At 41.0% G+C, this 24,949-nt stretch overlaps 1 protein-coding gene across 1 annotated transcript in view; it reads left to right on the top strand.

Annotated features, from left to right (window-relative positions):
- Positions 1 to 24,949, top strand: part of LOC115037457 (glutamate receptor ionotropic, kainate 2-like) — a 53,268-nt gene that overhangs the window by 9,671 nt on the left and 18,648 nt on the right. Inside the window, exons 2-6 of the mRNA XM_029496018.1 lie at positions 7,379 to 7,546; positions 8,237 to 8,500; positions 11,025 to 11,206; positions 12,583 to 12,636; positions 14,060 to 14,233. Coding sequence (XP_029351878.1) covers positions 7,379 to 7,546; positions 8,237 to 8,500; positions 11,025 to 11,206; positions 12,583 to 12,636; positions 14,060 to 14,233 — 842 coding nt within the window. The remainder of the gene's footprint in view (positions 1 to 7,378; positions 7,547 to 8,236; positions 8,501 to 11,024; positions 11,207 to 12,582; positions 12,637 to 14,059; positions 14,234 to 24,949) is intronic.

The following is a 24,949-nucleotide window of genomic DNA, read 5'->3' as shown; positions in this document are numbered from 1 at the left end:
AATTAGCATCTCTCACACGTGCTTAAGCTTGATTAAAACTCAGTTTACAGTGAGTAGCGCTGTGAGGTCGCCATCTGTCACCTGCCGAGGCCACCATAGACGTACTCTTGTCAGAGGGAGTCCGGAAGATGGGGGGTGTGTGTGTGTATGTATGTGTGTGTGGCTCTTTGATAAAGGGGAAAAAAGATGGGGCATAGAAAGAAAAATGGCAGAGATGGGTGAGGCATGAAGCATTAGGAAGCATTCTGTTCAGTAAGCGGTCCCTCTCACTCCCTAAGGCCTGTATATCAGAGCTATATCACACATTTTCTGTGTCGGCGAAAAAAGCTCCTGACTGCAGTTTTGGGATTTGTTTTATTTACTTGAACTTCATAACCGGGTGACAGCAGTGTTGGGAATACTCATGTTATACTTGAAAGTCAGAGAAGAAATGTGACTGACTCAGTAAAGACTCATAAAACCTACAGTGTATGAAAGGTGTTTTGTTTTTTTCTGAAATGCTTTTGCATCAATCAGATACGGTTTTCTTTTTCCTGAAAATCTAATTTTGCCACCGCTGCAAAGTAGAGAAGATTCAAGATTTAAGATTCTGTATTGCCATTGTACAAATATACAATGAACATCATGGATGCATGGCTTTGTGGCTGACAAACCTGCATCTAATGATTACATTTGAATGCCGTGTCTTACATCACGCATGAACTTATACTTCCAATTATGATTGCATTGGCAGCGGTGTGCTAAAAGCAATGCTTCCCTCTTCACCCATTCAAGCCAGGCTTTCAGAAGACAAGAAAACTCACTCTGTTATTATCAGCTTTTGTAATTCTAACAGCAAAAAACAGACTTTTAGTGTGACCCATGGGAAACCAACATAAAGACAACTGAGCACTCATTGCTCGCAAAGACTCAAAAGATTTATTGAAGCTTCTTTGGGCACCATTCATTGAGGAAGACCTCAAAATGTGGTGCCACCTCTCTCTCTCTCTGCATGTTATATTACAGCCGCTGTAATGGCTGTCATCTGTTCCGCGTGCCTCTGTTGATTTGTGCACATCAAAAGCTTCAGTAAATATTTTCACTTTCGCAGGCAAGGGGCTTACAGTTTCCTTCATGTCAGCGCTTCATATAGAAAATGCTTGGCAGGAATATTAAGTGCATTTGATTTGTACTGACTGGGCTGGAGGCTGAATAATAACATCTTATAAAGCGTCAGGATTTGCTTATGTTTAAAAAGTGGATCTTTTGGGTTTCATGTTTCACCTTCACAAGTAAGTATTCTCCTATTTACTGTCCGATCCTGCCTGTATGTATGTCATGCCAGATCAATCAAGAAGATGCAGTGGAGTGTTTTCACTATTTTTGGATGTTTTGTAGATCAAGCAATTACCCAGTGAAGTGAAAATAAAATAACTGCTCTGTTAATTCACAATCAAAAATAATCATAGCTTGCAGCCCGAAATAGACTTGATTGTGTTTGTGTGAAATATTGATTGACAATTTTCAGGTAATGAAATACTCCATGTACTTGACAATTAGGGAGAAAAACTTCTTGCTCTGTGTGTGTGTGTGTGTGTGTGTGTGGTGATTGTACAAATCCCTCGCCTCTCACTGTGTCTCCGCAGGTAATTGAAACTGGTGGGACTATATTTATGTTTTGAATGTATTCAGAAAATATGTGTAACCATATATAGGTGTGGTTATGGCTCACAATGATGAGAAATATTTCACCAAGATGGTATATTTTAATATATAACCCATCATCATAGTTATGGCCTTATATTTATGTAAGTTTTTTTTTTTTTTTTTTTTTTGAGGAATAGGCCATTATTTATCTGTAGTGTATGTGTATATGTGTGTTTAATGATACTACAGAACTGCCACAGCAATTGACTCCAGGTCTGTTCCTGTGTTTCTTAAAGGAGCTTGTCTGTTCTCAAGAGCAGGCACATATTTCTGTGAAATGTGCGGCTGTGTGTGTGTGTGTACGGTGTGTATTCGCTCTGGCAGGCGTGCACACTAAGTGCTTATGCATCATATTTTCACAGTAGTTGGTATTTCTTTTCAGTTGCATTCGCAATTTGAGAGCGGTGGAGAGGTTGGAAACTGCGAGCACAGAGAAGTCATTTGGGACTTCAGCAATTCAAGGCCTGTGGAAGTGTACTCACAGTTTGGCACAATTAGTAGCAAAAGGGGTCCCTGCTTGACAAATTAGCACACAAAATGTCAGCCGGTAGTTTAGCACATCCACAATGAGCCCTTGCAAATTAGCACATATTTTGAGGAGGGAGCTGGCACATTATTATGAATAGAGAGAGCCTGGCAAATTAGCACATCTGTTGCCAACGCTCAGAATTAATACATGTTATATGATCACTGGTTACCCACTCGGAGCTGGGTCAGAAATGAGCGTGGTAGCATGCATTTCTGATTGGACACTGCGTGTGTGTGTGTGTGTGCGCACTCATTATAAGAGATTGATGAGATTGATCTTTTGGCAAAGGTAGAGCTAATTATTACTCTGAGTGCAACTGAATCAGTTCAGTTCAGGCGTCTTTGAATGCTGCAGGCACAGGCTTTAAATTCTCACATCAGTCACATTTTCCTCAGACTCAGTTGTTTCTTACCTGACAGGTTTGTTTAGGCTCAATCTCTGAGGTGCGTGATTGTGTCTGTCTCACACGTGTGCGTTCAAATGTGTGAGTCAGCCTGAGGCTTAGCGTCCAGCAGTGGCAGGTGACAGTCCACTCCTATGTCAAGAGGCTTTAGGGTGACACAAGTGATTCTGTTGTGAAGAAAATACCAACAAGCCAAACAAGTCAGATAACAACAGTTATACTCTTGTTCACATAAGCTGCTTTCTACAGGTTTCAGGATCAGTGTCCATTACCCTAATTGGGGGGTTAATGAAGTTATTGATATATTGATTTCCTATTTTTTAGTTCTATGAAATGTGCTTTAAGCTTTTTTTTTATTTTTTCGGTTTATGGTTCCCTTTTTATGTTTTTATATTTTGATCTTTCGTGTTATCTCACACCCAAACTCCTGTGGAGGCAAAGTTAAATTGTGAATACTGGTATTGTACTCCATTACTTTCTATCCCATTTCATTAATTCCGTTTAGATTGAATATACAAGATTCAACCAGCAAAGTACTGAACGTCGTCTTAGGGGGAAAGCGGGGGGGGGGGGGACTCTATTAACTGAATTTAGTGCTTTCCTTATCTTGCTCTTACAAAACCAATTCTCCGTGAGATACTATCTCCAAGCCAAAGCCTGAGGAGATGTAGCTGTATTGTCAAAAAATTTACAGTGTTGTGTATCACCTCTGCTACAAATGGTATAAGAGGAGCATTTGTCTCTGGCCTTATATAGAAAATAAGATAGAGGAGAATGTCACCCATCAGCAAACACTCAAGCTATGTGTAAGACAAATGAAGTCATACCATGTGTCTCTCCAGATAAAGTTCTCGGGAGTTTTCTACCATCTATGCTGATGATGACTTGTTTGTGTGATATCATTACATTGGCAAGTGGCTTGCACACTTCATGTCTCTGGCTCCCTGGTCAGCTTTTTGGAGATCTTCAGGGAGCAAGAGAATTGGCCCTTGTGCAGCATAGGAAGGTCAGTCTACTGCAAGGGGAGCTTCAGATTAATGACCAGAGGCGGTGACTCTCTGCAAGCCTTCATGCATCATGTCCCATTCACTGCCAAACATGTCAGGGAGCGCTCCCACTGGGAATTTCTGGGATATTTACGGAGCATTTCCATCACTTTTGCCTCCTGCCTTTTGGCTCAGAGCAAGGATGTTCACTGGCTGAAAGACGGAGGGTGACAGAAGCAGGCTGGGGGCGTGGGGTGTGTTGAGTGGAGGGCCTGGAGCCTAACAGAGTGACTTCATGTGCCTACCTGTGCCACTTGCCCTAGCGACAACTTTGCTCGTCGGTTGCCATGGCAGCCACCCAACAGCCCACCACTATCCTGCAGCTGCGCTGCTGGTCATTAGTCACACAGACAGCCCGTCCGCACTATCACAATGCCCTTCCTCCACCAATCAGCTGTTCAGGTTCCAAAACTGCAGATGCTTCTCAACCATGGCATAGATGTATGAGTCACCATGGCAACATATCTGACTCCCGTCTCCTCCTTGTATGAGGGCATCCTTTAGAGAGTATAGTGTAGTTTAATTCATAGTTCTTTTTGTAGTAAAAGTTAATCCTCCCTGCTTCTATTTACATTTGTTAAAAAAAAAAAAAAAGATTAAGCAGCACAATATATTTTACCAAAATACACATCTTTCTACAGTTTCATCTGTATTTACTGTTTGTCTTGTGTTGTTTTTTGTTTTGTGTGTCTTTCACAGGTCAAAGGTCTCTGTTTACCAGGAATGATTTCAAATTAAACATTAGTTTGGTTTCCGACAGAAATTAAGTTAATGTTCAGCACAAAATACAGCTGATTAATTCTGAACAAACATTAAAAGGGAATAAAATTTACATAGAGGAGGCGCCCTCCCACACTACACTTTCATTTCCTCCTTTTGCTCTCTCTCCCTCTCTTTATCTCTCTCTCCCACTCTCTCTCTATCTCTTCCACTCACACACTCAGACACTCAGATCAGCGAGCCTGTTTTTTCGTCAGGGTGATTATCCAGCTCATAACTCACTCAGAGCTTTCATTTGCACCATAATTCACTCCAGTCCCAATGATGGCGGCTCCATAATTCACACACACACACTGATTATCTCAGCTGTAACTCACGCACCTGCAATCAGACGGACCACAACAGCAAGTAGTGAGAGCAGGATGGATGATACAAGGCAGAGCTTTATTAGACTTTAAATATGCATTACATCCCACATTGATGTATGCAAGTCCAAGATGCCCAGTCCAGTTTGGAGAGAAATGTCAGATTCATGATTTGGTGTAAACAACATGGAAGATCTGTAAAAATGTGAACCAAGCAAATCCAAGGTTATTCCAAGGTTATTCCAAGGTAATTCCATTTTTGACACCTCCTTCGAAAAACCCAATTCAATGTTTCTGCTCCTCCGTGTCCCCTAAGATATACAGTTACTTTAAAATCAGCATGCTCATACGGTGTGCCAAGGAAATCTGATGAACCCAACTTAATATCCTTATGCTCCTTTTCAGACTCGTTGAACAGGCCAGCCGAGCTTCATCTGCTCCCTCGGGCAATAGTATAATAATTATCTATTAGGTCAGGCTGACATGATTCCCATCATCTTTAATGCTGATACTCGGGTATTCGTTCTTTTGAAGATTAATGTGCCATTGCAGTCAAATGAAATGCTGTGAATAGCAACATGTTCACATGACATCGCTGCTGTATTTCAAGACTGACACCAGAAAACCTCATTATTATGGCTCAATTCATGACACAAAGCATTGAGTACCTTTATAAGTTGGTCCCTCATCCACGTAGACACACGCATAAAAAAAAAAAAAAAAAACATAAATTGTATCAGCTATAGAGAAAAAAAAAGCATAACTTAATGGCTGTAGTGTGGTGACAGTGATAGAGCTCGCTTCTCTAAGTTAATGACATCCTCTTTGCCCTCCTGCACTCCTTTTCTATCATTCCCTGCTGTGGCCAGCTGCTATTTATAGCCTGCTGGGGTCTATTAATGTAAAGCTCTCTCGCTCGTTTTCCACTCTTTTAAAAATGCGTCACTCTCACTCTCTCTGTCTTTTCCTCTTCCAGCCTCACTTTTCTCTCGCCCTCTATAATTGAATCAATAAACAGGCTTTAAACTTTTTTTCCCTTCCAGTTCGGATTTCATCAAACCAACTTTCCGTCCTATGAGAGGGTGGGAACCGTGGATGGGCTTCTAAACTTTGGTCTTCTCTGTGAGAGTGTTTCTCAGAACTGCCCTTTTCATCAAACCCCCCCCCCCCCCCCCATTCACTCTCGTTGCCTTTGATTTCCATAAAGCTGTCTCAGTATTTAGTCCATCCTCAAAGGTCCACTAGATGTTGGAGCATATTTTTGATAATGTTTATTTTGAAAGTTGAAAATAGCTACCTGACTCTCCAACCCTTTCAGCTGTTTGACGTAGAATTAGTCTTTGTAAAATATGGATATGTTAATATGCTACACCCTCTGGCAGATTGTATTACCAATAATGGCGTTGCTTCATTCCAATGATGAATGTGTGAAAAATGCGCTGTGATCATCCTCACTGACCCCATCTACACCTGAAATTAGCTACGTCCTGGGTGGCTGGCTTGTAAATTACATGGTGATGATGGTAAAAAGGAAGAAAAGATATTTATAGCTACAATTTGTTCCTGTACGTTGGAAATGAATTTTCCAATTTGCATTTTTTACTGCTAAATTGTATCGTGACAAAATCTTTAAATGAGACGCATTTGGTCAGTTCAAACATCAACTTCCTCTAGGCCATCTGGAGCTTTATAAAAATAACTGACAAGCCTGATGGGAGCTCTTTTAAGGTGACAGCGCCTTACTTTGCGGCAGTAATTATATTGTCTGTCTCATGCGGCGGTGGAGCAGTGTCTTTTATTTGTCACTTGTGTTGTTGAGGCGTTTACTTTGACGATTAATGAGCGTCACAACGTGCAATTCTCATATATCCAAAAGGTAACAAGATTTCTTAGGCAGGCACAGCATGGCACTTTCGGATCCTTTCCCTTTTTAGACCAACAAAACTAACGGTGGAATATTGGGCTGAAGTAAGAATCCAAGCCACTGAGTTGATTTGCTTTTAATAAGTGCATTTAAATATTTCAGAAAATGTTATAGCTTTCTGACCCTTTCTTTCACAACCTGTCATTTGCTTCCTCCTATGTCATTTTATATACTCATGCTCTTTCTACTCTCTACCTTTCTGTATTTTCACCTTAATCTCTTCACTCCTTGCAGTCCCGTTTTTCTTTGCTCTCTTCTCATTTGAGAATCATTAAAATCAATGGGACAAAATTGAGGAGTGAACCTTTCTGTCAAGGCTGAGCGAGGGAGTTAAAGAAGGGCACCCACCCCTGAACTCACCTCCCAACAGAACTAATTGCCTATAATTACACTGACGACTGCCACCGAATGCAAATCAGCCCTGATCCAAACGCCTAATCCGCAATGTAGATCTGTTTTATGTCATTGTGTGACTGAGCTCTGTGAAGCAGCAAGCACAATGGCATCAATAATATGAGTACAAATACTGAGGTGTTTAAAAAAAATAAATAAATAACTGTTGTGCTGTAATTGCCTGCATCATATCATCCATTTACCTGAATGTCATTTGTGCTGAGGAATCTATTGCAATCACAGAAGAAAGGGGTTGCAATTCAGAGTTCTTGCTCTGTGTTGATTTAGTTTTTTCTTCTTCTTCACCCTTAGGAGGAATATTTGAATCCATAGAAAGCGGCCCTTCTGGAGCAGAGGAACTAGCCTTTAAATTTGCCTTGAACACAATCAACAGGAACCGCACTTTGCTCCCCAACACGACTCTGACCTATGACATCCAGAGAATAAACATCTTCGACAGCTTCGAGGCCTCCCGGAAAGGTTAGTATGGATTTATGTAGGAAAAATTTAGCAGCACCTCATTTTGTTTGCAAATAACTGTGGTGCTTTTTTGTGCTATTGTTCCCATATATAAAGTGACATTGAATTTTTTTTTTTTTTGAGAACTATTTATGAAACTTACTCTATATATTTAACAGTCTGTCCAATAATCCAAAATAAATCATTGAAAATTTTGGGTTTTTGGGTTTCGTACTGTCACACAAAACATTAATTACCAGGGATTATACACGTCGCAAAAAAGACATTGAGGTTAATTGAGTATTATTTTTCTGTAATTAGTTGTATTTTTTTGGCATATATATATTTTTTATTCACATATGCATGAGACAAGATCTAGATATTCATAGAAACAAAAGAGAAAACAGTGAATGGAGAAAAACAAAATAAAAAATATTGAAACTACACATAACTGGTGCCTATTAAATTAGATTTAGATTGAATACTATCTACATTGTTAAGACTTTCATAATAACTCAGATAAACTAGCTTCAAATGTTAAAATATTTGTTATTATTAATATAAAATGTTAAATAAGGTGGTTGTTAATCTGCTTTCCCCAGATTTTTAAAAGGTGAATGAAATCATTTTGGCTTTAATTATTATCAAACATCTGTTTGTTCTGTACACTAAGACTTTAAAAACAATAAAACCCTCTTGTTATTCCATCAGCATGTGACCAGCTTTCCCTCGGTGTGGCGGCCATTTTTGGCCCCTCACACAGCTCATCGGCTAATGCAGTCCAGTCCATCTGCAATGCTCTGGGAGTGCCGCACATCCAGACCAAGTGGAAGCATCAAGTGTCAGACAACAGGGACTCTTACTATGTCAGCCTGTACCCCGACTTCTCCTCCCTCAGTAGAGCCATCCTTGACCTGGTGCATTTCTTCAAGTGGAGAACAGTCACTGTGGTCTATGATGATAGCACAGGTACAGGTACAGTTGTTGTCTGACTTCATCTTCCAGTGCAGTGTGCTTTTTTTTTGTTTTGTGTGTCTGTGTGATAATGATGGATGTGACACTGTTTAAAAACCTGCAGCTTTTACAACCTAAACTGTCCAAAAAAGCACAAGGTACCAGGTGAGGTACAAAAAGCAACACTGCTTCTCAGAGTTCAGAGAGTGCTTTGTAACCTGTCAAGTTAATTCAGAAATCAATAGCTTACTGTTCTGCCTCAGTCCTCCAGGTGCTGCCCATGTCAGTCTTCCAGGAGAGTGAGCAGCACATAGAAAAAAAAGCGACCCACATTACCCAGAATGACCCAATGTCTCTTCAGATTAATGCAATGCACAACTGTAGTATGTGTGGGCCGACAACAACCATTAATAACACACAGAGACACTTGATCTCGGAGGGTGGCAATCAAATGTGTCTTTGAGCCATTTTGTGTATTGTGTGACTTTGTGGAGTGGCTCATAATGTGCATTTTAAAAGACCAGTCATATTTTAGCTGGAGTGCAGTGATATTTTTATGAGGTAAAGTGTAACCGCTCCAGAGAAGATAACAATATTCAAATGCTTATTCGCAATTTACGAGCGATTTGGCACGATGTGGCTGACAACTTAATGTAAGTAAATTAGACAGAGTTGAGATGAGGTTTAAATTTTAGACAGGTTGCATAATGAATTCACTCCCCGCTCTCAGAAAATGAATATTGTCTTGTAGTTGGTGTCTTAAATTGTGCCTCTAAATAGATATTTAAGTCTTTTTTTGCTCCTTTTTATTAAGTAACATTATCTTGAGAATGTTAGCTTTACTGCTACTTTGCTTCCTCTGGTATATCTGACATCTGTTGCATACATTTCAATAAACAGCCAGTCCTGCAGCATCGCTGGAGCCTGTACATTAACCTCGGATGATATCCCAATGACTTGTCCCACTTGCCACATTATTCTGACTCATCTCCTTGACCTCTCTTCACTTCCTGCCTTGGAGCTCAGTATGTTAACGCCATCATTCTCAAGCAAACTGCCCTAGCGACATGCCAAAAGGTGACCTCTCGCCTCTTTCTCTGTCAGATAGGAGTCGCTTCAGCCTCCTCTTTGGTGCATTTCTGCTGTAAAGCACCTGACGCCCCCTGAAAAGTGTGACAGCTGCATAGCCGCATCGCATCCCCCCACTGCAGCTTCCACCCAGTCCCAGGCTGTAATCACACAGCTTCATGCTCCAGGGCTCCATGCTGCTGATTGGAGCCTATCTGACGGCTGGCAGGAAAAACTATCGGAGGGAATAAAATATTCACACACAGCCGTTAGAGGATCCAGGGGGAAAGTCTGAAGGCATTAGCCAGAGCCCACAAACATCTACGCTGACAGTGTTACCCAAACGTGGAGCTCCCTTGACAGATTTTTTTTTTTCCTTGCTTAACACCTCCCAAAGTGTCAACATGAACAAAAACAGGAAGACGCAGACATGCCCTAGAGAAGGGATCTTTTGGGATTACCTGGGGAAATCTCTAGGAGGTTCAGTATTCCTCCCTACAATAGTACTTTTCACAACAAGACCGGCTCCTATTTCACACCACTCATGCTGTAGGCCTCGGGGAGACCCAACCCCACTCACAGTTACACCATTAAACTGCTCACACAGCACTTCATTTCAAAATAAAAAATAGGCTGAGCTATCTTAAAGTGATTCCACAAAAAAAAAAAAAAAAAAAAAAAAATCCTATCTCCCACCAGTTCCCACTCAAACTATCCTTGCTGCTCCAACCATTTTTATACCCATGACAAGTAATCATCTCGCCCATCAATCCAGCCTCTTTCATCCCTGGACTCTGAAGTTCTTTACTGAGGGAGAAACTCATTGTAATCTCATCACAGTATCTCCCGGAGAGCTTTCTACCTGAGCGTGTGGTCGAGAAATGAAAGGTGAAGATTGTAGCTCAATATGTGACGGCGGCATCGGGCTCCCTAGGGGCAAGTACAAGGTGGGCAAACAGAGCCACTCTCATCAGAGCACATTTGAAGTGTGTGTGAGGGAGACAGGAGAGCCTGCATTGACCACGGCTTTCCATCAGGATAAAATTGAACCTATTCCATGTTGCTGTATGGTATCATGGAAGACGATAGCGCTTAAACATTCAGGAGCCTTCTGTGGGATTGGAAGTTTCTGTAGGAGGGTGCAGATCGCAGCTCTTTCTATTTTATGCTTTTCGTATAAAAGAGTGCAATGTGCTGGCTTGGTGTTAAATTCTCTTGATAGGTCTGTTGCAGTCTGTTTGCTTGCCAGGCATGAGTAGGAGGATCAATAGACTGTGGATTAGGAAGGCATGCATATGAGCCCTTTTCTGCTGAGAAAACCTGAATCCAGTTGTCTTTTTTTTTTTTTTTTTTTTGTTGTTTTTTGTTTTTTTTTGGTGGCCTCTTGTGATACTTCAAAATGGTGGCAGATCAAACACTATGTTGCTACATCTTTAAAACTCATTTTTCACGCTATATGTATCCTCTTTGTCTCCAGGTCTCATTCGACTTCAGGAGCTGATCAAGGCGCCATCACGATACAACATTCGTTTGAAGATCCGACAGCTGCCCACAGAGACCAAGGACGCCAAGCCACTTCTGAAGGAGATGAAGAAAGCAAAGGAGTTTCATGTCATCTTTGATTGTGGACATGAGATGGCTGCCTGGATCCTTAAGCAGGTACGAATCTACCTTAATGAGCCATAAAAGATAGTGATAGATAGATAGCTTCATTGCAAAACCAAACCTGGGGGGCTGTAGATTGGACTCTGAACTGAACTGTTGTGAAAGTTTTAGGTTTTCAATGATTGGTCGGGGCAAATTCAAGACTTGACCTTGGTTTGCAGCCGTATTCAGTACTATTAATCAGCAGTGATAACAGTCGAAGTGATGGAACATTCTGCTAAGTTTGGGGAAAAAGATGGATAATTTTATCATTGCGCTTCCTGAATTTAATTAAAAGTGAATTAGCTGCAGTCCCAAAATTTACATAATTTCCTCTTATAGAAACATAGGCTCAGTAGCCTACTACACTTGTAGTTCATTCATTTTACTAAAACAGTAAGTTCATGTACATTGCCTTTATTAACCCTCTCCTAAGAAGTGATGCAAATGTTTCTGATACCTACTCTCCACTTGGTGCAGTTTTAATCTCTTTGCAGAATATTAGATCTCTACTACTGACCCGTCATAATGGATGCTCTCCATTGCACAATAAAGGCTTTTTAATTAGAAAGCCCAATTCTGCTCAAAGGCATGTTAAATTCATTTAACAGAGGCAGATTATTGTGTGGACGCCAATTGAATTGAAGTCTTCTCATGGGTATATTGCTCTGTTTGAACTCTGGATACAGCTGTGTTTCTGTAGAAAGCAACTAGAATGATTATTTATTGATGATGAATACTTAGAGGCCACAAAAATGAAAAAGTACTGCACATTGACAGCTCAATTCAGTATATTCATTTGGCTTAAAGTTGGCACTGAGCTCAATTCTTGTGTTCAGTGTGACCACACGCTGTGTTTTCTGGACTGCAAAAATAGTATCTGCACAGAAAATAACAAACTTTTCATGTGGACTTTTGTTTCTTATCACATTGAGAAGGCGCTGTGAAATAAACAAAATCATATCAGGACAAACAACACATTTTGTGTGAGAAGTATCTAATTATAAATCTGATTTTTTTTTTTTTTTTTTTTTTTAACTTAATTTAATTTTTTTTAAGCAGGTAGTTAAAGCTTTAGATGTGTCTGAATAGATTTGAATTGTTCTCTCAGTTGTCGGTCTCGCTATTGAGAGGAATATTTGGTGCATTTCTCAGACTTATATTAATTCAGTGAATCAATTAATCAGTCATGAGCGTTAATACAAAATGCACTTGATAGGCTCTTAAAATTTAAATCTCCATCCTCAGCTGCCTTCGTGCCCAGGGACGTGATGTTAACGTCAGAATGGCTCTGCAGGTTAAATTAAAGTTGAATGAAATAAAACAAACAGAGCATTAAGCTTTTAATGTTTGATTTTTACTCACTACTACTGTTCCCTTCCTCCATGTAGGCACTGGCCATGGGTATGATGACAGAGTACTACCATTATATTTTCACTACCTTGGTAAGTTTACCTGCACTTCTTTGTTGAAAAAATTGCAATGCTACATGTACTTTATTTGTTGTACTGCTCCTTCAGCTTGGAAATGTGTGGGGTTTGGATAGTTGTCTTTTTCTTGGCTTACCACAGTGCAAACATTCTGTTTTTTGTTTGTTGCAAGTCAATATTTCTTTTTTCTTTTTCTTTTTTTTTTTAGAACAAAATTAAATATAACGCAACCAAGAGCCAGTCAAAGAAAAACATCTTATTATTATAAGTGCCAACTTCTTCGTGATAGAAATAGAAAACGTTGGAAAAGCTGACTAATTGTCGTATCACTGATTATAAATGTATTTCCATTTAAAGTATCAGTTTAACTTCCCTTTATTTTCTAAATTCTTCGCCAACCCTTTCACCCCACATGGCTGTCTACAACCCTGAGCGCAGGAAACAAAAGCAGTTGGTTATATTTTATTCTGACTCTGGCAGCGATTGAAGTTCTCCAAAGTTCTTTGATCTAGCCACTACAAAGATTGCTACGCTCCAGAGGAAATGCAGCACATCTTCGCTGAGCACAGAGAAAAGAAGACAGAGAGCTTAGATAATAGCCCTGAGCAGATGAGACTGTCACCAATTTGGTCCATTATAGCCCTAACAAATAAATGGCATGCTGTGTTGTTTGGAGCACAATTGCAAAAGGGTGAGGGAAAGGTTGGCGAAACCTGACCTGAAAAAGACATTTACCAGGGCCGGGCACATGCAGCTTTCCCTTGTGCATCCACCTCGGAATCTGGCTGGATGAAAGGGCAGTGAATGACAGCAGGTATGTCATTGGGAGAGGAAAGAGAATAGTGATTATAGGCGTGTTTCAGTGGCATGCTGCTGCTTCCGCTGCTGCTTGTTGAGGTGGCAACATGCCTACTTTAACATCCGCCAGTGTTTGGCAGGTTGGAGGCCACTGTGCTGCCCAAAACTGTTGTATACTGGTACCAAGCCATCCATGCTGCTTTCGGAATAGGACTGTAAACATTGACCATGGCACCCCCCCACTATGTGTCCATCACCTGCTGTTGCTCTGTCAACTGTGTTGTTGCGTCCCAGAGACATCTGCCTGGTGAGATGCCAGACATGCTGTATGCAGGACAATTGGGTTGTCCTTTCACTTCCGCATGATAGATGGCAGTCCACCAAAAGCCTTCCTGTAACCTTGAAAGCTTTGCTTTAATCAAGGCTACTGCCTCAGCATGAGATAAAATCCTGAAATCCCCTCAACTGTACTCTTCCAGTCTCACTTCTCTTGCAAACCCTGCTACTCCAATAACTATAATAAATGATTGTTAAATTATTAGGGCTAATAGATGTTAAGAGAATCAGCAGCACACCACCAAAGGTGAGAAATGAAGTCCCCAGCTCAAACACATCTAGACTTTCCTCTTAATGTGTCTAGGACCTCTTTGCCCTGGACATGGAACCATATCGTTACAGTGGAGTCAACATGACTGGGTTCCGCATCCTCAATACAGAAAACTCTCAGGTGTCATCAATCATCGAGAAGTGGTCAATGGAGCGGCTACAAGCTCCACCTAAACCAGACTCGGGCCTGCTGGATGGATTCATGACGGTAGGCTGAAACCTTTTTTATGCTGCTTGTGTAATGCATGTGGTGTGCTTTGCATGCAGAGATGTGCTTTTTTTTTTTTTTTTTTTTTTGGTCCTTCTGTATCCAAGGAAACAAAATAATTGGAGGCCATGGTATTGTAACTGCAATCCATCAGTTAGTATAAAATTATCTTTATTCATATATATATTTGGATGTAGATAAACAAACAAGAGAACAAGTTGTCAATCACGAGTTCTATGGTTCAGGGTTCCTGGAGTTCGCATGGGAGCAACAAGGAACGCCCTTTGCATGGAGCTTTTGGGCTGGGGCTCCTGGGTCTAAATGCTCCGTAATGAGCCGGTGTGAATGGTAATAGCCGTTTATCTGCCCTCCTGCCTCTCACAACTCTCCTCTGGGAGCGTGGCCAAAATATGACAATCTGTCAGTGTTCATGCAGAGAGAGGGAGCAAATTGGATGGAAATTATGGCCTTGGTTTTTTAGGATGCCATCCAAAAAAGCATTGGATAAGGTGATTTGAAAGTGAAAACTGGAATGGAGCTCGTCATGGACGTTCAAGGTCCCTCTCTGTGTGTCTTGTTGTAAACAGTCCATTTAGCCCCCCTCCCAATCCCTCGCCCCCCACACTTCCTTCACAACACCTTTCTTGCAGACAAACACCTTTTTTTCTTTCCTTCAGCCAGTTTTTCTTTTTTCTTGGCAGATTTAAGATCTGCTATGAGAAATCTGTGTAATGAAAGAAGTGTCTTCACATCAAACACGTGAAGACAGGCGTTCACATTGATATGATGCCTGTTTGTGTATCAATCACATCCTTCTGACATAGATTGAAATATGAAAACAAACAGTCATGGAAATAAATATGTTTTAACTTCACTTTCTCAAGTAAAACCATGTAAATACATCGCAATTTAGCGTAATATCTTGTTAGAAACATGCAGCACACAGTGTCGTAATTACAGAAAAATCAAATTTTATCCCCCACAAACACTGGTAAGTGCATCCTCCTCCCCAAGCGGCACTCAAGTGCAGAAAAACAAGCAAACCAGTTATGTTATGCAAAAAGATTAATGCAATGCACAAAGAGGTTAAATCACTTGATTTTTTTTTTCCCCTACACTGAAAATTAATGGATATTAGCAGAGAAATGTTGAATTGATGAATTAGCATTGCAGGAATCATTTTGTCAGATCGTATACTACTTATTGACATATCTCACTGGATCAGAACTGCTTTCAAAAAAAAAATTATACGTCCGAAGTCTCGTTCAAGCTTGATAAAATACTTCATTAGAGCACTCTGTTTATAAATCCAGACTGATGTATTATTTTCTTGAGGGTGATCCTCCCTAAGAGGATTCTTTTATAATGAGCGAAAGAGCAGAGAGTATACACATTGTGATTTTGATGGTATCATAAAGGCGTAATTGAGAAGCGATTCGCTGGGTGTTTAGCCTGTACCTGCATTATGAATGCAAGGGTTATAATAATGTTTGGTTTGTCCGCAACTCAAATGTGTCTAATTTGTTTGTACATTCGCTGATCATTTTCTCTGCAGCGCTTTGGGCAGAGAAGCCACCTTGAAGGGTATCATTAAATGAAAGTGTAGAAGGCCTGCAGCAGGCAGCGTGTGACCTTACACCCGCGACCCTCCCTCCAGCCTTTTATTTCCTCGCTCTTACCTTGTCATTCTATGCAACACAGAAGCCTTGCTGGGCTCTGGGCTTGTTTGTGCTTGGTGGCCAGGCAACAGTTGTGTAGCGATGGTTACCAGGACAACGCTGCCTGTGTCACCTTGCGATTTCATGAAGGATTGATTGACTGAGAGGGGGAGGGAGGGGGAAGGTGCAGTAGGTGAAATGGTGGCGGGGGGCGGGGGTGTTGTTGATGATGAGCAGGAAAAATAGGAGATGGGGGTGGGGATGTTCCTAGCGTTGAGAGGTGCATGTGATGTTTTTTCACACCACTAGGCTCGCATTAATGCAGGCTAGTGTATAATCACAGTGACACTCTGTGCCTTGGGTAAGGCTGAGTGTTGTCTCAGGGAAGAATGCATAATGAGAAGTCCCTCTTTGGCTAAAGCAGATGAGCCGACACAAACGCACTTGGCCTCTGCCTTTTAACTCTGTTTGTCAGAGGCATCTCTGACATTGAACGATGCATAATAAGTCTGGGGATGCTAATTAGTCCAGTTCGTTTGTGTGTGCATGTGAAACTGCGGATGATATCGTCTGCATCATCATTTGATGAATATCCCTGGAGTAATTAATAACTCAAATTGTTGTAACTTATGTAAATTAACAGCACTTAGAGACCCCAAACCTGTGTACAGATAGATAGATATACACATTAGATATGTTCACATCTAGTCTGATGGTTATTTTGTCCCATCTGTGTATAATTATTGCCTGCAGCTAATGAGATATTTGGGTTTAACGCTTTGTTTTAATTTGAATTCTTTTAAATCCCCATTCACTGAACTAAGTATATACTTGGATTTAATTGAGGAAAAAAAAAACAGTTCCCTAGTTGTACGCCTCGCTGAAGCTTTAGGCCCAGATATTTTCTACATCTGCAACATTTCATTTATGTCTACATTTCATTGAGCTATAATTACCTCAACAGAGGACAGGATGTTCTCCAGTGTCCTCAACACAATTGAAAATCCTGGTGTAATAGCTCCTAATAATGAATCTGTTATTAATAGAGAGCAGTTGTTTGGGTAATGTGAAAAGGCATGATGGGACTGCTCCTTCAGCTCACATGGGGCAATAAAAAAGCATGCAAGACTAGTACAAGGTAAATGAATTGGAAAAGCAACAAACACGTGAAAACGCTGAACACACTTTCAAAACCGCTTTCTTCCTTTTTGTCAGCAGCAAACATATCCTTGAGCGAGAAACTTCACTTCAGGACAGGAACATGACTGCTCAGCAAACTCTCCCATGATACTGTAAATAATTGCTAATGACAATGATTAAAAAAAAAACCCAAAACCCAACAACACAGCATTTGCTCCCAACGCAAGACTGTAAATTGCCTTTTCTCTTCCGAGTACAGTCATTACGGGTTTTTTTTTTTTTTTTTTTTTTTGCGGGGGGCTGCACACAATATTGAAGAAAAGCTTTGGTGACATACGTTATACCGTGTCTATAAAATGCCATTCATGCTGGTGTTTCTTTAGCATTAGCTATTGAGTGTGGTTGTATCCTTGTATGGCAGTATGCATTTTTCCCTCACGGGATACAAATTGTATGCCCACGCACCGAGGATTCCATGATGCATGCACAAATTGGTCTTCATTTCACCAAATTTGCTATATGAAAGCTCTGCTTTTGCAACATGAAACCTCCCACACCACCACCACCCTGCTACCCTTCCCCTGTGTTTTTGCAACCCGTGCCTGTGCATTTTAGATCTCTGTGAAAGCTCACAGATTTATCTGTAATTTGTGAGTGACAATCATTTGTGAAATGTGACGCTGACGCCATTTGCAGACAACGCATGAGCGGTCCTTGCAAATTAGTTTTTGTGCAATGGGCCCCGGGATTTTATTCCGAAAAAGAAAACCAAATTGCGTGTGTTTTTATATGAAGTGAGAGACATGCGAGTTTATTTTTTGTGAGGCTTCTGTATTAAAAGCATGAATCCTTTTAGCCACGATTTGCTTGGTTCCAATGTAAACGCTTGAACAGGTTTCTTCTTTGTGTACTTCCCTTAGCAATTGATACATGATATTTTTTTGGCATTTCTTTACATCTGTATTACAGCTTTTGCTTTTAGAATAACCTTAGTGCAATATGTTACATCTGCATACACAGCAAGTATACTTTCGAAGAACTGCAGAAAGAGTAAACTTTATTCTATTCAGGCTTGAATTTGTGAAACTGTGAGCTGAGAATGAAGCGGAGAGGGGAAAACGGGAGGGAGCGGGTTTGCTGAGAAATGCACAGAGGGAGAGAAGAGACACCTTGCTGCATTAACGAGGACTGCTGGAAGTAGAGTGGGAGCCGCCCACACACTGAGCGCAGGATGGAGGAATCAGCAAGCTGATTAGAGCCTGTTTTACCATGCATGTTTACATACAAGTGCCTGTTTATATTTTACTGTATGTAAGTGTGAAACATGCTGAGCACACACCGTAGTACGCCAAATTCAGTTCTCCAGGTTTGGTTGCTCGTGTGAAATGGGGGGTGGGCTTGGCTTTGGTTTGGCTGCCTGACAATAGGAAGAGAGTACCGACACATGGATTTCGCTCTCCGTGAGCCGCATTCAGCATTTCAACCAAATGAAGGTCCTCAGTATGGGTGCCGAGCCAAATTTCGCGCTCCCCAGTCAATATGATATTGAATACAGGACACATACTGTAATTTTGCCTGATATGAATCACTCTACAAATAAACTTCGCTGGAAATTAGATTCAGCATTGGGGGAATCCTTTTATTTGTTCAAAACTGATTTCAGTCTCTACCCTGCAGCTTAAATAAGTTCTGCGGCTCACAGAATGTGTTCACACTAAATATCCACTCATACTGTAGAAGTTTTGGGTAGCAAATTCTGTTTCGTACAGCAGCCAACCGATACATCAGCAGAACTGATTTGGCCAATTTTTTACTTATTTCTGATACGATATTGACGAATTGTACATGTCAGCCAATCAGCTTTAATGATCTGAACACAGAAATGCCTAAAATATAAAAAAATTTGAAATCACGTCTTCTACATAGCAGAAGCTTTAAATATACCCTGATTATTCCTTTGCTATTTTCTGTGTGTTTAAAGAACTTTTTTTTTTTTTTTTTTTAAGAATAATGGTATATGTAGGTTTGTATCAGGCTGTACTTTGCTGCCTGCTCTCTAGCGCTTGGACAAACGAAGAACATGTTGTTTTGATGTTTTATTTGACAAAGGACATACAGACCTAACAGTGTGAGCTCCACACAGATTCACAGGTTGGTTGCGTCCATTACAGCAATGCAATCTCACTCCCTCTGATCCCCGTTGGCAGAGGAGAGAGCCTTTTAAAGACAGCGACTGTGGAGAGCAGACACTCGATGCCCTGTGCTGGGCACCACCAGCTGGGCTTGGCACAGCATCAACATTATTAGCACCAGTGCTCCCTCGGTCCATAGAAGCCTTTTGTGAGCGGGAACAGGCAGAAGTGTGAACAGGCATCTATTTTTTTTTTTTTTCTTTTCTTTGATGTCACTCTTTCTAACACATTTAAATTAATTTCTCTTTCATTTAATGCCTTTACATGTTACGAAACAAAGGTAAAAAGAAAGAAAAGAATGTAATGCAATAGAATTTCGACTTCACACCAACAAAGTCTTTAACAGTGTCTCCCTTTTGAAGTCACATAACACATACACATGCGCACGATGAACGCGACAGAGAATATTTGCAGGCGAGCACCTGCTGATGTTATATAGGACAATAAAAACCTTGCAATCAGCGTCTACAACCATCATCAGATCACTATCATACAATCAGCCCCTGGAGGCTGATGCAGCCAGCAGGAGTTGTGTGTGTCATGGTCACACTCATGCTCAAGGATATTGGTTCGCCTTGGCAAACTATCATCCTTGAAGAGCCTTGCCCTCCCACCGACACACACACACACACACACACACACACACACACACATCCATAGAAATAATGTGCAGAATGGATCGAGAAAGAACATACACTGTATGCAATCAGGTGGAAATATTGTACTGCTTAGTCCGCAAGATTTATTTGTGCAGTTCTTGTTAGTGGTTACTTCATAGTAAGAAAAGAAATGTAATAAAAGGTTTTTCATAGTTATGTGCTGTGTTACCCAACAATATGTAAAAATATTCAAAATTACCTCCACCACATCCAGCGACAACATTAAAAGGCCACTTACACATTATTGCATCCATTTTAATGATCCATTAATATACTAATAGGACCCTCTGAAAGGGGCCTTGCCAGCCTTAGATTTTTTTTTTTCGTCGCAAAGTGCTATTGCTGCAATTTACCCAGTATAAAGGATATGCAGAATACTAACTACTGACTAATACAAGTGTTCTGAAAGGCATGCAAGAGTCATGCTTATCATGTGTATACACACACACACACACACGTCCATCCTGTACTGTTGTACCATTAATGCAGATTAAAAAATAACAAGTTGGTGCATATTCTCCTGAAATGTCAGCATGCATTAAGCAAACACGTATTCTTGAACAATTTTGAAATTGATAGCATTATTCTACTCTCGTAATCTGGAGAGACCCCTGCAAAATGCCCACTGTTTAGCAGCAACCCAGATGTAATTAACACTGCCTATGTTGTTTACTCTATAAATCAAGTCCAGACTCCCCACATACTGCCTGCATCCTCTCCACCAGATGGTAGGGAAACGCGAAGGACTGTTTAGCCCTCCAAAAATCTCTCCTCTCCTCCTCCGCTCTGTGGAGTCCAGCTCTAACTGGTGGTTGATGCAGATGAAGCCTAGTTCTTAAGTGTCTCACCATTTAATCACAACCCATGTCTTGGCTTGTTTTCAAAGGGATTGAATAGCAAAAGCTTTGTTACTGTGGAAAGTTTGGAGAGAGCAGCTGATGAACTAAGGGGAGGAAAAACCTGTGGTGAGAGGGCACCTACCAGCCTCTTTCGTTAAATTTGGCCAAAGGCTGATTAAATATGAAGAAAGGCCATCATGTTAAACAGCCACTTAATCAGATGTAGGTTAGGCAGCGTGTGGCTAATTAGGGTGGACTCTGAAGTGGACAGTGCTGCCAACAGCATGCTGGTGCCTGAAGGGTCTGATGGGACACCACTGCTCTGGGGATTCACAGCCTCTTGTTTGGCACATGCCATATTGTTTTTTCGTGTGCTGTCACTTACAGTTGCAATCTGGCATTTTAAGATGCTCCCGCAGCATTGCTCTGGGGATGGTGAGGTCTGTTTTTCAGTGTGTGAGTCCACCGCTGAAATTTCTCAACAGCTTTCAGATGGTCTGCCCTGAGCACATATTCATGCTCTCCAGACAATCAATTCTGCTGATAGTGTGCTACACTTAGCATTGCAATTAGATTGATCCTGTTGGTTTTGTTTGAATCACCTCAATAACTATTTGATGTATTCTCATGAAGTATCGTACACACATTCTTGTGCATCACAAGATGAATTGGAGGATCCGTGGTGATGTTTGTCTCAGCAGCAGGTCAGATTTTCAACGCTTTACCACCAATACCTACAAAGCTAAGCAAATTTTCATCAGCATTTAGTTTTAGCATGCTACAACAGTAAACCAAGTTGGTGAACCTGGTAAACATACTAAACAACAGCATCTTTGTGATCATGATGACTGTAAGCGTGTTAGTATGCTGATGTTAGCTCAGAGACTCTTAATTGTGTATACTTAGAGCTTATTACTTTTGCTTTCACCTATTATCAGACATCTTTATGGGGGGAAATTTGGTATGCAAGAGGGTGTTTCTGGCACTACCACCAGTGGTTTGTTTGGAACAAACAGAAGAATGAACTAGATAGCCAGCATGAGCAGTCTGTGCATATTTGAACTGCTTTACCCATTTCACTATGTAAAGAAATTGCTTGTTGTCAAAGCTCCATGAGGTCAATAAGTGTCTCTCCCATTCTGACTTTTTCCCTTCCAAGTTCAAAAATGCCATTTGACCATTTTTGGTTGGACTGTTGGGATGTAAAAAGTTCCTGAAACAAAAAGATCACTTTGAAAATGACAAAGGTACAATGTAAGGGTAAACTGGAGACTTTTCAACCTTAAAGCATCTGACAATTTTTGATAAGATGGGGGTGCTTTCATAACACAATATCAATACTGAATAAAGATATATTTAGACCTACATCAGACAGAGTTCGGCTCACTCACTCATCGCTCCCCCAGGAACCTCCCTTTTAAACTAAAATTCTCTCCAGTGTAGTTCTTTATTCCCCTTCAAAGTGCACTTAAATCTACAATAAAGCCATGAATGTGCTTTCACATTAATCCATAAATCAATGGATCCTTTACCCAGGGGTCCTCGTCGGTGGAAGCCAGTCTCACCTCCCTGTGACAAAAAAAAAAAAGGCATTTAAAAAATGCAACGAGGCTGCTCTGTTGCCTCAGCATGTGGAAATGCAATGTGAGGAAGGGATTAAACCTCCAACGCACAAAAGAAAAAGAGTTAAAATGACAGTGACTGGCAAAGCCAACCCATATACCCGCACTCAGAGTGAGGAACATAAACGCACAGCTCAGTGAAATACTGGAGAGAGCAAGTGAATAAGACACTGAAAGAACTACAAAGAGGATGAAGTGCAGGGAAAAATAGAAATGAATGGATGGTAGTTGGTGGGGCACTGGGACAGAACATAGGCGGTCAGACAGACAGAGGCAGAGAGAAAAAGTTATAGACAGACAGAGATAGAGAGAGAGATGACACTACAGTGAGCCTCAGTCACCTGAGGGCTTTTTTTTTTTCCTCTAGCAAAATTATCTGACACTGCCCGGTCTCCTTTCTCTGCTAGGAAGCCTGAACCAGCCATAATATACCCCATAAATCACATGTGTCACATTTCAGCTTTTTTCAATTCTCGTCATTTAATTTCTTTGTACTACAGTAACCTTCTCAATGCACTGACTCAGTTTCTTCACGGAGGGTCTCGTGTAATGCACCGTCGTCAGTAATACATTGTTATATCGTGAATTATGACTCTGTAATGCAGTAGTAATGGCTTAATCTTTAAGTACTGAGTAAACTGGAGGCAAAAAAACCAAAGGGCTCAATTAATACGAAACAATATAAAAGCCGTCAAAGTTTACGACGTTCTGACAGCTGTGGTATCCGAAGTCATAAAAGCAGTAAATATTGGAATTGGAAAATGGACTCTGAGGATGTTGTCTCTGGGTGGGAGTGGACAAACTTCTTTGGGAGGCTTTTTCGCTGCTGTTAAAATTTTTCTCTAGTTATGTGCAGACATTTGCCACTAGTGTCCATGTCCCTCACGAGAGTGAGGCAGATTAAATAAATACAGTAAGTCACTCAGAGTTTGCTACCTCAAGTGCCATTTTGTTGTTTATGTTTTCTTTTCTGAAAAAGATTGTCTGGCTCGTGAAGATTAATAGCTAAAAATCCTAAAGTTTAGAAATGCATTAATTTATCTGATGAAGAATTTGTGACTGTGATACTTGAACTGACTGTGCAGCGAAGCAGTACGAATACATATAAGCTATGGAGAGAAATGAATAATTACTCCTGTCTTCTATCAAATCATCAAACCCCATGGGTCTGTCTGTGATCTGAGGGCAGAGTGATTTTAGCTCAGAGAAAACAATGAGTTTCTCTCTCTCCCGCTGACATGCTGACTCTGATGCTGATGGCAATACTGCCAGTGTATGTGTATGAGAAAGATAGTGCATATGTATGAGTGCGCACTTGCGTGCGTGTGTGCGTCTCTTGTTGCTGCTCTGTGCCTGGCAGCTGCAGCCCGACGATGCATGGTGAATAACAGGTCAGTGCTAATCTCATTAGGGCTAATCAGATGTATATGATATGTATAAACAGTGGAGTTCCACTGTACACAAGCAGCCGCAGCGCGCGTCCATCACCAGATGGATAGGAGTGTGTTGTTTGTGTGGCAAGAGGAATGCTGGGGAAAAAGGATGAGTGATTGAGAGGAGGTGAAAAGAGAAAGAGAGATGTCGTTTTTCAGGGTGCTACATTATCAGAAGCATTATGGAATTATGCGCAGGTGGAGAGCTGGAGTGAATACTGATGCAGTGGAAATGAATATATTTGTGTAAACACGCATAGACATACAGGCAGCAGCCAGCTCAGAGTTTGCAGCTCACCTGCTCCAAATGAGGAAACTGCATGCAACTACGACAAATGAGGCATCTGCCTCTGGGAAGCCTGCAAGTTGAGGTTTGTCATTGTGTGTTAGTGTGTTCTTGTTCTTGTATATGTGGCGTACACACTCGCACACAGATCTAGCTCGCTGGCCTCTACATGTGTGTTAATATTTGTACGTTCTGCACGTATCAAATTTATGAGAGAGAGAGAAAATGCAAAGATGAACTAAGACATTAAGAGCTGGAAAAGAAGATGTAAGGTGTGTGTGGGGGGGGGCGGTGTCATTAAATGGAGAAAAGAGGTATGTAGACTACTCCATTTCTTCCAGCAGAAGGCTTTCGATGGGTAGGTAGGTGTTTTGGAGGCAAGAGAGAACTGAGCGAAACAAGGCAACAAAGGTTTTTGTGCATCTTGTTTGAACCCCCCTACCCGCCTACCCCCCTACCTCCCTCGTCTCATTGTCCCAAGGGTTTCAGATTGGTTTCACTTAAAACACTTAAAACACCCCACAGGACTTGTGCTAGCTCTGAAATAAATATCAAGATCAATCTTGGATTGTTTTTAAATTGAATGCAATCTGCTGGAGCTGTGAGCCATCATCCCCCCCTCAGCCCCCCCCCTTGATCTCTCCTTCCACTTGATGCCAGCTCTTTTTTTTTTTTTTGTTTCCATCACAAAGGGATTTTCAGGAATTGTTCCGCTCCAAAGTAAAGTAGGAAAAAGATCTTCGCCATATAAATAATTTGAGCTGGGCAATATCTGGCATATCATGGCATTCAAATGTTGCTTGGGGGGGGGTGTTCCAAGAAGGGTAGTGAAGTTAGAGGAGAATCTAAATGAATGACATGAATTATTCATTCAAACAAAGATACTG

This window comes from Echeneis naucrates, chromosome 24 (assembly GCF_900963305.1).
Source record: "Echeneis naucrates chromosome 24, fEcheNa1.1, whole genome shotgun sequence".
Classification (NCBI taxonomy): Eukaryota; Metazoa; Chordata; class Actinopteri; order Carangiformes; family Echeneidae; genus Echeneis; species Echeneis naucrates.
Note: the sequence above shows the minus strand (reverse complement) of the source record. Positions and strands in the feature narration are given on the sequence as shown.